Raw genomic sequence first — 12,795 nt, 5'->3', positions numbered from 1 at the left:
GCCTGATTGTAGCTTTTCTCTGACAACCCGCTGACATCCTAAAATGACTTTTTAAAGATGTTAGACCAGAAGAAGAAACCTACTAGAAACCCACTATTGCTTGTCAGTGGGGAAAGCTATGGAACTCTCTGGACTAAGGAGTGGGTGCAGATTGATTGTAGTGAAAGAGACTTGGTCAGCCTTTTGTCAGTCTAGGTCAAGGAACACAGTCTCTAGTGGGGGCATGTTTGTGGCTGCCATTAACATGCAGATTTGGTGACGAGTCATTTCTTCCTAGATGCTATGATACCAAAAATGGCTCACCACAAAAAATGATCAGTATGTGAGGTAATGCATATGTTAATTAGCTTAATTTAGCCATTCCACAGTGTGGACATGTTTCAGAATATCATTTCTTACACTGTAAGTATATAGTTTTTATCTGAAAAACAAAACCTCACGTCCACCTTAAAGATACAGACTTTTTTTTTTTTTTGGTCAATTACGTTTCAGTAAAGCTGGAGAAAAAGAAGAAGTTCAGAGTAGGGTCCAGGACTTTCTCATTGACAATCTTCAACAGTAGTTTTTATTTTAGCCTAAAGCAGTGAAGATGCCTTAATTCTATATCCTAATCAGATTTTTCACATGAATAAGAATTTTTTTTACAAATATCTAAGTACTGGGCTAATGTCAACGTTGCTGATAATTTAATGAAACCTGTGCCAGCCTCATGGCCACTCAGTGGCACAGCTGGTGTCAATAGGTATTCTGCAGTGTTCTTGCCAACTTTCTTGCATGTTAGTGATAGATAGTGAAAAAACACCACAGTTTGGCAGGAAAGTAGTTGTGTGTTTCTGTATGGTTGAAGTATATGGGACAAGCTAGGATTCGGAATGTGCTGGAACTGCAAGTAGAGCTTCCATTAGAAACATCCTTAGCACATCTTCCCTGCTGCTGCCACGTGCTTAGCTCCTGAGATGCTGTTCAGGAAGTGTAAGATACTTAACATGTAGCTTCCAGCCTCTTGCTCAACTTTTCACCAATGTGATGTTTAAGTAAGTTGCTTCTCTCCTACATAGGGGGAAATTTGTTGCCCTGGAGAACATCAGCTGCAAGATTAAGTCAGGGTGCGAGGGGCACCTCCCGTGGCCGAACGGCATCTGTACTAAGTGCCAGCCGAGCGCCATCACACTGAACAGACAGGTGAGATGTTCCCTATCTGTCTAGATTTGTTTTCATGGCTGAGAAATGAGTATTGCCAGAAGAGCCCCTTGGAGTGGAATGCCATTAGCACCTCCGTGTTGGGTTTTCAGTACTGTCTGATGGATTGAATGACCCTTTTGTGGAAGTGGTGCGCTGAATATGTCATTTTTAAGGCTTCTTGCTCTTGGAGGTATGGAGTATGAGCCCTCAGTTCTCTTTTTTGCTGGCTCATATGGAGGCAGAATGTTCCTGGTGATTATTTAAAATCCTCAGTGGTTGTGAGGAAACTGTCTCTGAAGGTTGGTAAAGGGGTACCCCTTGGACCAGCTCTGAGCACCCGTCCAGGCTGGCTTAAGGAGAGAATGTGGCTCAGGAAGGAGAAGGCATTCCGGCCTTTCTAGATGTTCTGCTCTCGTTGTCCCGCCTCTGAGAGTAGCCTACCTCGCCTTCCTGCTGCCACTGTGCCCTTAGAGAAAACGGCTTCTTAGAGAGAATTCTGTGGCCTCCTTGACTTTTTTGGAAATCTCCTGTGTTCTCCATTCCTTTTTTCTTCTTGAAAACTACTTTATTTTGGCCGGGCATGGTGGCTCACACCTGTAATCCCAGCACTTTGGGAGGCTGAGGCGGGTGGATCACCTGAGGTCAGGAGTTCGAGACCAGCCTGGCCAAATGGTGAAATCCCATCTCTACTAAAAATACAAAAATTAAACCGGGCGTGCTGGCAGGCGCCTGTTGTCCCAGTTGCTAAGGAGGCTGAGGCAGGAGAATCACTTGAGCCCGGGAGGCGGAGGTTGCAGTGAGCCGAGATCACGCCATTGCACTCCAGCCTGGGTGACAGAGCGAGATTCCGTCTCAAAAAAAAAAAAGAAGACTCATTTGTTTTTTGCCCTAGAGATTGTGAAAACCTGTATTTTAGGTTAAACCACAATGGAATTATTTTGAATTTATTGACAGATGAAAGCCATCTCCATCCTCCTATACCTCCCTACCCCACCCCACCACTGGACTCTGAAGTGGTCTAAAGGGCAGAGCGTTTTTGTTTTGTTTTGTTTTTTTGTTTTTTGTTTTTGTTTTTTTGAGACAGAGTCTCACTCTGTAGCCCAGGCTGAATTGCAGTTGGTGCAGTCTCGGCTCACTGCAACCTCCGCCTCCCAGATGCAAGCGATTCTATTGCCTCGGCCTCCCGAGTAGCTGGGATTACAGGCATGAGCCACCACACCTGGATAATTTTTGTATTTTTTTTTTTTTGAGATGGAGTCTCGCTCTGTCGCCCAGGCTGGAATGCTGGTGGCCGGATCTCAGCTCACTGCAAGCTCTGCCTCCCGGGTTTACGCTATTCTCCTGCCTCAGCCTCCGGAGTAGCTGGGACTACAGGTGCCCGCCACCTCACCCGGCTAGTTTTTTGTATTTTTTTTAGTAGAGACGGGGTTTCACTGTGTTAGCCAGGATGGTCTCGATTGCCTGACCTCATGATCCGCCCGTCTCGGCCTCCCAAAGTGCTGGGATTACAGGCTTGAGCCACCGAGCCCGGCCAATTTTTGTATTTTTAGTAGAGACAGGGTTTCACTGTGTTGAATAATTTTTGAGGTTTAACTCCTGGCCTCAAGAGATCTGCCTGCCTCGGCCTCCCAAAGTGCTGGCATTATAGGCATAAACCACCACACCTGACTGGTTTTTTTCTTTAGTAATGTTTATTGTTTTTATTTTTTTGAATAGAATAGCAGATTATTTTTTTTTATTTTTCTATTTTTTGAGATGGTGTCTTGCTGTTGCCTGGAGTGCAGTGGTGCCATCTTGGCTCACTGCAAGCTCTGCCTCCCAGGTTCACGCCATTATCCTGTCTCAGCCTCCCCTGTAGCTGGGACTACAGGCGCCTGCCACCACGCCCGGCTAATTTTTTGTATTTTTAGTAGAAATGGGGTTTCATTGTGTTAGTCAGGATGGTCTCGATCTCCTGACCTCGTGATCCATCCGTCTCGGCCTCCCAAAGTGCTGGGATTACAGGCATGAGCCACTGCACCTGGCCCAGATGATTATTTTTTAAGATACAGGGGTCTCATTCTGTCGCCCAGGCTGGACTTGAACTCCTGGGCTCAAGCGATCCTCTAGCCTCGGCCTCTTGAGTATCTGGGACCGCGAACATGCACCATCACACCCTAGTGGTTTGTTTTTTAAAGAACCAGGTAAAATATATGTATGAATGGTTTGTGCTAGAAAAACAAGTGATTTATTTTTGATGGCATATTTTCATCAGCCGACTCTTGTTAACTCTACAGAAGTACAGGCATGTGGACAATATCATGTTTGAGAATCACACCGTCGCTGACCGCTTTCTTGACTTCTGGAGAAAGACAGGGAACCAGCATTTCGGGTACTTATATGGACGGTACACGGAGCACAAAGACATTCCCCTTGGCATCAGGGCTGAAGTGGCTGCGATTTATGAGCCACCTCAGGTAAACATGATGGGATTCAAGTTCCTGAGTTTCTGTGTTTGGAGGCTGTGGGGGACGCCCTTTTGGAGAGGCCTTGCCCTGTTCGCTCTGTTGTTTGTGCCCCTTCTGTCACACGCCCGTGCATGTGCACAACATTTTCTGAGTTATTGGAGAGTGAGAGCATGGGTCCTAAAACCTTCAGTATATTGGATAGTTACTTCAGTTACTAAGGATAAGGATATTTTCTTAGACACCCGGTACATTTGCCACTATTGATCCAGTGTTTTTATCTCGTCTGCTGTCTGTGTCCAGGTATGCTCATTGCTTCCGTAGTGTCCAGGTGCTCAGTCCTCCTTGTGTCATTCTGTGTCTCTTCCGCTGTGCAGCAGTCACTGTCTTAGGGACCATGGAGAAGGCCACAGACACACCTCAGCACCAATCACCAGAGTGTCACCAGAATAACAAAACTGCCACCAAAATAGGACTGAAAACAACTTAAGATTTGTTTGGAGGAGAAAGAAGTGTCCTGAGGGTGTATCTGTAGGGTGTATACACAGCTAGTCACTGTGCTTGGAAGGCCCTCTCAGTATGATTATGCCACCAACCAGTTACACATTGTATTTCCGGTTTTTAGGAACTGGGCTGTGTGTGTATGTTTATATAAATTTTAATTTGTTTTGTAATTATGTATAATATTTAGTGTGTTTTACATACATTTTATTGCAAAAGTAAAAACTAAACATACTGAATACTAGTTAATGATACGCATGCTGTACTATTTAGGGAGAAGTACATTTATGTCTGTAATTTACTTGAAATCCAATAGAAAAATGGATTGATGGGTGACTAGAGGGACAGATTGTGCATAGGAAATGTTCATGCTGAATCTAGTGGTGGGTATATGAGTATTCATTGTAAAATTCTTTACATTAGCTGTTATGTTAGAAATTTTTAATTTTTATTTATTTATTTTTTAGAGATGAGTCTTGCTCTGTTGCCCAGACTGGAGTGCAGTTGTGCAATCATGGCTTACTGCAGCCTTGACCTCCTGGGCTCAAGCGATCTTCCTGCCTCAGACTTCTGAGTAGCTGGGACTACAGGTGCATGCCACCATGCAAGCTAATTTTTAAATTTTTGGTAGAGTCAGGGTCTCGCTATATTGCCCAGGTTGGTGTTGATCTACTGGTCTCAAGTGATCCTCACATCTTGGCCTCCTGAAGTGTTGGGATTACAGGTATGAGCCACTGTGCCCAGCTAGAAGTATTTTTAAAAGTTGGAAAAGAAAAAAAATGTGCACATTTCCAAAGTCATATTTACAAACAAGGCTTATTCATTTCCCTTTACCCTGCTTTCCTCTAGAGGTAGCCCCTAGAATTTAAAACCTGTTTTCTTTTTGAGACAGCGTCTCACTCTGTTGCCCAGGCTGGAGTGCAGTAGTCACATCACGGCTCAGTGCAGCCTCAATTGCATCCCTCCTGGGCTCAAGCAATCCTCCTGCCTCAGCCTCCCAAGTATCTGGGACTACAGGCGTGCACCACCACACCTGACATATATATCATATATATGTGTGTTTGTGTGTGTGTGTGTGTATATATATATGTTTTTTTTGTGTGTGTGTGTGTGTGTGTGTGTGTGTGTGTGTGTGGGGAGTCAGATCTCGCCATGTTGCCCAGGCTGGTTTGGAACTCCTGGGCTCACACAGTCCACTCGCCTCAGCCTACCAAAATTCTGGGATTACAAGTGTGAGCCACCATGCTCAGCCTAAAATCTTTTTAGTTGGTCTTCCCGAAGTTTGATTTTTCTTTTTTTTTTCCTTTTTTTTTTTTTTTTTAGTTTTGAGACAGAGTTTTATTCTGTTGCCCAGGCTGGAGTACGGTGTCGCGATCCTCCACTCACTTTAACCTCCACTTCCTGGTTCAAGTGATTCTCCTGCTTTAGCCTCCTGAATAGCTGGGATTACAGGCGCTGCCACCATGCCTGGCTAATTTTTGTATTTTTAGTAGAGACGGGGTTTCACCATGTTGGTCAGGCTGGTCTCAAACTCCTGACCTCGTGATCCACCCGCCTCAGCCTCCCAAAGTGCTGGGATTATAGGCGTAAGCCACTGCGCCTGGCCTGATTTTTTTAATTTTTTTTTTTTTTTTTTTTTTTTTTTTTTATACAGAGAGGGTCTCTGTGTTGCCCATGCTGGTCTCAAACTCCTGACCTCAAGTGATCCTACTGCCTTGGCCTCCTAAAGTACTAGAATTACTAGCATGAGCCATTGTGCCTGTTTTGTTTTGTTTAGTAAGGGATCTCCTGAGCGAGATCCTCTTATCTTTCTCTCAAGTAGCTGGGACTGTCAGTGTATGCCACTGAGCCTGGCTAGTTTTATTTTCTTTGTATGTGTGACATTTTTGGTGTAAGCAGATACACACACATATGCATGCACACACAATCATACTATCCCCCTTCTTTGTTTCTTTGTGCGTATACTATATTATGTGCACTTTTTCCACCTATCACTGTCTTGTGGAGATCACTGGATGACTGGCTTCCTATTTAAATAACCTGACTGGGAGGCGGGCTGGGGTGCCCTGCAGCTGCTCTCAGAGGTTGCTGATTAGAGTCTGAAACTGCACGTTGTGCATGGGTGATAGCTGGTGTGCAGGCTTGCTAGTGGCCCCTGCATGAAATGTGTGTCTTTCGTAGCTGTATTTATATGGATTTTCGGTGACAATTTGGTATCTTTGCGTAACAATAGACGTAGTGTTTCATGAGGCCTTTGCCATGGTTCTTTTAAAAAGAGACACTAGATGGCAGTAGAGACCCCGCCAGTGAAGTCTCAACCCTTAGGTCACTGTGCTGTACTCAGTATGCTGCTCTTCCAAGCACAAAGTGTTCAGATTCAGTTTTTTTAAGGGATCTCTTTCGTGGAGAGCTCAATGGTTCTATTAAAAGTATAATTGAGGCCAGGTGTAGTGGCTCACGCCTGTAATCCCAGCACTTTGTAGGGGCGAGGCAGATCACTTGAGGCCAGGAGTTCAAGACCAGCCTGACTGACCCAGCAAAACCCCATTTCTACTAAAAATACACACACAAAAATTTGCTTATGTTGCCACATGTCATTAAACAACTCCTTTTCCTTAGATTTTTCTCTGAGTTTGTGGTTTAACCTATGTTCTGGAGGTATTAGTGACCTCCATATGGGTAATACCCAGCAAACGTAAACTTCTTTGTGGTTTTGCCAGATTTTGACTAATTTGCAAGGATATGCCCAGTTACTGCAACTCAATTTGGGATTACCTTTACGTTTCCTATTCTTATTGCTGGGGTTTCTGCATGAAATGACACCTATTAATGACCCGCAGGTTACATTTAAGTGAACATTAACGATTTTGGTAAGCTTGGTCCACTCTGAGAAGTCATGTGCCGTGGCTGGTTTCATTTGCATGGGAGCCAGTCGAAGCCACAGCTCATCGACGACCCTGTGCCAGATGGAAGGAGGTGGTGATTTTCGAATGCCTTTTCCCTTCCTTAGGGTTGGTGAGCTCATCGCTCTCTGTGGAGTTCATAGTGTCTCTCCAATTCAGTACCTTGGCTGTGAAGCCAAGCGCATTGTCTCTGCGGAGTGGCACACAGATTGTCCAGGCCTGTTTTCTGGGAATGGATGTTACCTTACAGTTTGAGTCTTGCCTAATTTAGCCAAAGCTGTTTGGAGTGAAGCTACTTATCCAAGGAAGTTTGAAAATAACTTCATTTCCTGATGAAGGAACTTTTAAAACAGGCAGGAGTGTAGACCTTCCCTTAGCCCTGAGTGCTCCTGATGCAGAGCCGTGCCGCACACATCAGCTGGGCCCTGTGTGCCCCATGTTTTGCAGTCCTGGTAAAAGGCACAGCGCAACCTTAGAAGGAGAGAAGCCGGGAGGCGTGTCGCATGTGTTTTATCTGTGGCTGTAGTTCTCCTTTCTGACAAGGAGGCCCCCAGCACTCCTTGTGACCTGGAGCTGGAATTGGGAGGGCTTGGAGTGCTGCTTCCTGAGCCCTCTGCTCTAAGTCCATCTTCTCCCTTTGATTCCCTGCAGATTGGTACACAGAACAGCTTGGAGCTTCTTGAGGATCCAAAAGCTGAAGTGGTCGATGAAATTGCTGCCAAACTTGGCCTGCGGAAGGTACTGAGGCATCTGGCAGCCAAGCAGGGGGAGTGGCCAGGCTCTGTTGAGCATCCAGGCCAGGGAGAGTTGGGGGAGTGGCCGGGCTGTGTCAGGGACTGGCTCTCCCCAGCTGCACAAGGTCAGGTGCAGGCACCATACGTTTTGAAACTTCACGTGTGTTTATTGGGCACCAATAACTTTTATGTTCCTCTGACTTAAACTAAAATGAGAACGTTTTCTTGAGCATAAAAAAAAAAAAATCCCAGTGCGGATCTGGCTGTTGTATTTCAGCCTTCCAGCCACACTTGTTGAGGACTGCTTCAAGTGGGAACTAGAAGCAGGAGTCAGACCCCAGCTGCACCCCTGCTGGCTCCCCTGTGCATGTGTGTCCCTTCTGCCTGAGCCGTCCCTTCGTGTAGCTTGGAAGCCGAGGACAGTCAAGGCTGGCGTTCTGTTGACAGCGTTCATGTTCCGTGTCGTGCACTTGGAGCTTCTGCTATTCCGTCATCAATCATCGTTTCATTTCCTGTTGATAATTTAGCTCTCTGAGCCTACAGTTCTTCCTAGTTTCATGGAACAGTTAGAAAATGAGACAAGGATTTCCTTTTTTATTCAGTTGATCTGGTTTATCTGACATCATTGATAAAGTTCCCAGGAACGATTTTTATAAATTCATGTAGAGCCATGAATTTGAACATATCTTACAAGTTTAATATTAGTAAGTATGTTTTATCCTTTATTTCCTAATCATCTCAGACTGTGAAAAATAATCTCTAGATTATTTCATCCTCTCTGCAGATGAAGGGGGTGAGACTGCAAATGTGACTTAAAACCTAGTGTCAGTGAGCAGTCCATATGCAGTTTTACTCTCTTGTGAAAGAAACATCCTGTTTCTAACAAGGAGTCAGCATCTTCATTTAGGGTCATATTTTGGTTCAAATTCTGGAAATTCTCTTGTTGAAAAGAGATTGGTCCAATTTTTTGGCCTAATTTGTTGTAGTCTTACAGTTCATAATCTTGAAATTACTTAAATACTTTTCTTCAAAACATTAGTTTCTCTTTTTATTTTATTTTATTTTATTTTATTTTATTTTATTTTATTTTATTTTATTTTATTTTTAGGAGTCTTGCTCTGTCACCCAGGCTGGAGTGCAGTGGCACAATCTTGGCTCACTGCAAGCTCTGCCTCCCGGGTTCAAATGATTCTCCTGCCTCAGTCTCCTGAGTAGCTGGGATTATAGGCGCCCACCACAACGCCCAGTTAATTTTTGTATTTTTAATAGAGATGGGGTTTTACCATGTTGGCCAGGCTGGTCTTGAACTCCTGACGTCAGGTGATCCACCCGCCTTGGTCTCCCAAAGTTCTGGGATTATAGGTGTGAGCCACCATGTCTGGCCCAAAATATGAGTTTCTAAGCCCTTATATTTCTCAGTTTGATTTTGATTCTGCTTTATTTACTGCTTAATTACATTAATCCTTTAAGTCTCATTTTCTCTGTTGCCATCACCTTGGGTTTTCATTCATTGGGGCATCTTTAAAGACAGTGAAAGTCTCCCAGTGTGTGGTCATATCTGCTGGCGATGGATGGGAAGAGTTGTGTGTTAGGTAGTGCTGGGGAGAGTCATGGGCCACAGATCCTTCCCGAGGACAGAAGTGACAACTGCCGGGACCCAAGTGCTACTCCTGCGGCCTTGCGACAGGCTTCTGGTGCAAGAATTCACAGGCAGAGGCGGGCCTGAGGATCCCACAGCACACAGGCACTGCCACATTGAACGTGCAGGGGTGCTGGGTCGCAGGTTTCAGATCCCGATACCCTCAGATGCTTCCTTCTGACCTTGAACTGGAGCTCCCAGCAGCAACTATGTGAAGTCTGCATTATATTTCCCCTTTTATCTTAAGTGCCTTTCTCTAGGAATCCTTTTTCTTAGCTTGTTGGGAAAGGCCTGCTCTGCGAAATGTTGATTTGCTCGCCTGTTGTCTGTCTTCCTCTTGGGAGTTTAAGTGCCTTTTCCACCCACCTTCTGTTGGTCTCACTCACTGCTGTGTCTTTTGCATCCACATGGTGCTGGGCAGAGTTGGGGCTGAAGAAACTCATCTTTAACCCAGCAGCACCAGAGGGAGGGTGGCCTGTTTCTACTGAACAGAGATGGAGATCCCTGGGTGTGGCCTGGCATCTTACTTGAGGAACCCGTTGATGTAGATTAACCTGGCTCACAAAAAGGAGCTTCTGACTGAGAACATTCTTTTTGAGCTCTCTGGGCAAAAGCCAGAAAACATTCATCATCTATCTTTTTTTGAGACAGAGTCTCGCTCTGTCGCCCAGGCTGGAGTGCAGTGGCCGGATCTCAGCTCACTGCAAGCTCCGCCTCCCGGGTTTACGCCATTCTCCTGCCTCAGCCTCCCGAGTAGCTGGGACTACAGGCACCTGCCATCTCGGCCGGCTAATTTTTTTGTATTTTTAGTAGAGATGGGGTTCACCATGTTAGCCAGGATGGTCTTGATCTCCTGACCTCGTGACCTCGTGATCCGCCCTCTTGACCTCCTGAAGTGCTGGGATTACAGGCGTGAGCCACCGCACCCGGCCATGCCCAGCTAATTTTTTTTTTTTTTTTTTTTTTGAGACAGAGTTTCGCTCTTGTTGCCCAGGCTGGAGTGCAATGGTACAATCTCGGCTCACTGCAACCTCTGCCTCCCGGATTCAAGTGATTCTCCTGCCTCAGCCTCCTGAGTAGCTGGGATTACAGGCATGTGCCACCACCCTGGCTAATTGTGTATTTTTAGTAGAGACAGGGTTTCTCCATGTTGGTCAGGCTGGTCTCGAACTCCTGATCTCAGGTGATCCACCCGCCTCGACCTCCCAAAGTGCTGGGATTATAGGCATGAGCCACTGCACTCTAATTTCTGTATTTTTAGTAGAGACGGGGTTTCACCATGTTGGCCAGGATGGTCTCGATCTCTTGACCTCATGATTCTCCTGCCTCAGCTTCCCAAAGTGCTGGGATTACAGGCGTAGTCACCACACCCAACCATTCATCATTTATCTTAAAGAGATGTTTAAAAGATACTTTCCTTTTTATTAAGGTTGGCTGGATATTTACAGACCTCGTCTCAGAAGATACCCGAAAGGGTACAGTCCGCTACAGTCGAAATAAGGTGAGGTGGAGATAGGAATGTGCATGTGGCCCTGTGGCTTGGTTACAGATGGCACTGGCCTGCATTCTCAGGCTCTCTTTGCACCGCTGGTTCTAGCTTTCAGGCCCTATTATTATTATTATTATTATTATTATTATTATTATTATTTGAGACGGAGTCTTGCTCTGTTGCCCAGGCTGGAGTACAGTGGTGCAATCTCAGCTCACTGCAAGCTCTGCCTCCTGGGTTCATGCCATTCTCCTGCCTCAGCCTCCCGAGAAGCTGGGACTACAGGCACCCACCACCATGCCTGGCTAATTTTTTTGTATTTTTAGTGAAGACAGGGTTTCACCATGTTAGCCAGGGTGGTCTTGATCTTGACCTCGTGATCTGCCCGCCTCGGCCTCCCAGAGTGCTGGGATTACAGGTGTGAGCCATTGCACCCAGCCCTCAGGCCCCATTATTTTTCAAGAAGGTCTTCTTGATCAATGAAGGCCAGATCTCCTGGTCTCATAGAGCTAAACCCATCTTACCTTTACAAAACAGTGACTTTCAGGGCTCAGCCCATGGCGGGTGGTTTGCATAGTGCTTCTGGCCTTCGTAGTCATGGGTGGTTTTAGATGAGGAATTGGTAATGGTTAGGAATTGTAGATACTTGCTTCAAAGTGGTTTTGAGTTTTATAGTTTGGTTCTTATTTTTTATTTTTTTGAGACAGTCTTGCTCTGTCGTACAGGTTGGAGTGCAGTGGCACAGTCTCGGCTCACTACAGCTTCCTCCTGGGTTCAGGTGTGTGCCACCATACCCAGATAATTTTTTTTATTTTTAATAGAGACCAGGTTTTGCTCTGTTGGCCAGGCTGGTCTCGAACTCTTGTCCTCAAGTGGGCCTTCCACCTCCACCTCTCAAAGTGCTGGAATTAGAGGTGTGAGCCACTGCGCCTGACTTAGTTCTCATTTTTTAATGAAGAAATAGAAACATATTTGGCATGATGCTGTAAAATTGATAGGCTGCTTCTCTTGTCTTAGGACACCTATTTCCTAAGTTCAGAAGAGTGCATCACTGCAGGAGACTTCCAGAACAAGCATCCCAACATGTGCCGGCTCTCTCCCGATGGACATTTTGGATCCAAGTTTGTTACTGCAGTGGCTACAGGTATAACAGGGACAGTTGTAATGTAAATATTACCACCTCGTTAATATATTTTGTTCCTCTTTTTGGTAGCCTTTTATCCTTAACTTAGTTATAGTGGACTTTTTTTTTTTTTTTTTTTTTTTTTTTTTTTTTTGAGACGGAGTCTCGCGCTGTCGCCCAGGCTGGAGTGCAGTGGCGTGATCTCGGCTCACTGCAAGCTCCGCCTCCCGGGTTCCTGCCATTCTCCTGCCTCAGCCTCCCAAGTAGCTGGGACTACAGGCGCCCGCCACCACGCCCGGCTAATTTTTTGTATTTTTAGTAGAGACGGGGTTTCACCGTGGTCTCGATCTCCTGACCTTGTGATCCGCCCGCCTCGGCCTCCCAAAGTGCTGCGATTACAGACGTGAGCCACTGCGCCCGGCAGTTATAGTGGACTTTCTTACTGGGCTTGTGGGATGTAAATTCCTCCTTTCTTTTTATGGTAAAAATTCTGAACTTAACAGCATAAAACTATAAACACAAACCCCAAAACTCACAACAGGATCAGGACCTCCACAGAGCTGTCCTCTAGGCCAGTGCTGTCCTTAAAAGTCCACTATGTTGGCTGGGTGCAATGCCTCACACCTGTAATCCCAGCACTTTGGGAGGCCAAGGTGGGTGGATCGCTTGAGGTCCAGGAGTCCTGAGACCAGCCTGGCTAGCAGAGTGAAACACCATCTCTATTATAAATACAAAAATTAGCTGGGTGTGGTGGTGGGCACCTGTAATCCCAGCTACTCA

General features: G+C 45.7%; 1 protein-coding gene across 1 annotated transcript in view; it reads left to right on the top strand.

Annotated features, from left to right (window-relative positions):
- Nucleotides 1-12,795, top strand: part of NPLOC4 (NPL4 homolog, ubiquitin recognition factor) — a 78,319-nt gene that overhangs the window by 28,308 nt on the left and 37,216 nt on the right. Inside the window, exons 7-11 of the mRNA XM_008013250.3 lie at nucleotides 1,059-1,182; nucleotides 3,459-3,638; nucleotides 7,682-7,768; nucleotides 10,833-10,904; nucleotides 11,910-12,036. Coding sequence (XP_008011441.1) covers nucleotides 1,059-1,182; nucleotides 3,459-3,638; nucleotides 7,682-7,768; nucleotides 10,833-10,904; nucleotides 11,910-12,036 — 590 coding nt within the window. The remainder of the gene's footprint in view (nucleotides 1-1,058; nucleotides 1,183-3,458; nucleotides 3,639-7,681; nucleotides 7,769-10,832; nucleotides 10,905-11,909; nucleotides 12,037-12,795) is intronic.

The sequence above is a fragment of the Chlorocebus sabaeus genome, chromosome 16 (assembly GCF_047675955.1).
Source record: "Chlorocebus sabaeus isolate Y175 chromosome 16, mChlSab1.0.hap1, whole genome shotgun sequence".
NCBI classification, from domain to species: Eukaryota; Metazoa; Chordata; class Mammalia; order Primates; family Cercopithecidae; genus Chlorocebus; species Chlorocebus sabaeus.
This window is presented reverse-complemented; position numbering and strand designations above follow the sequence as displayed.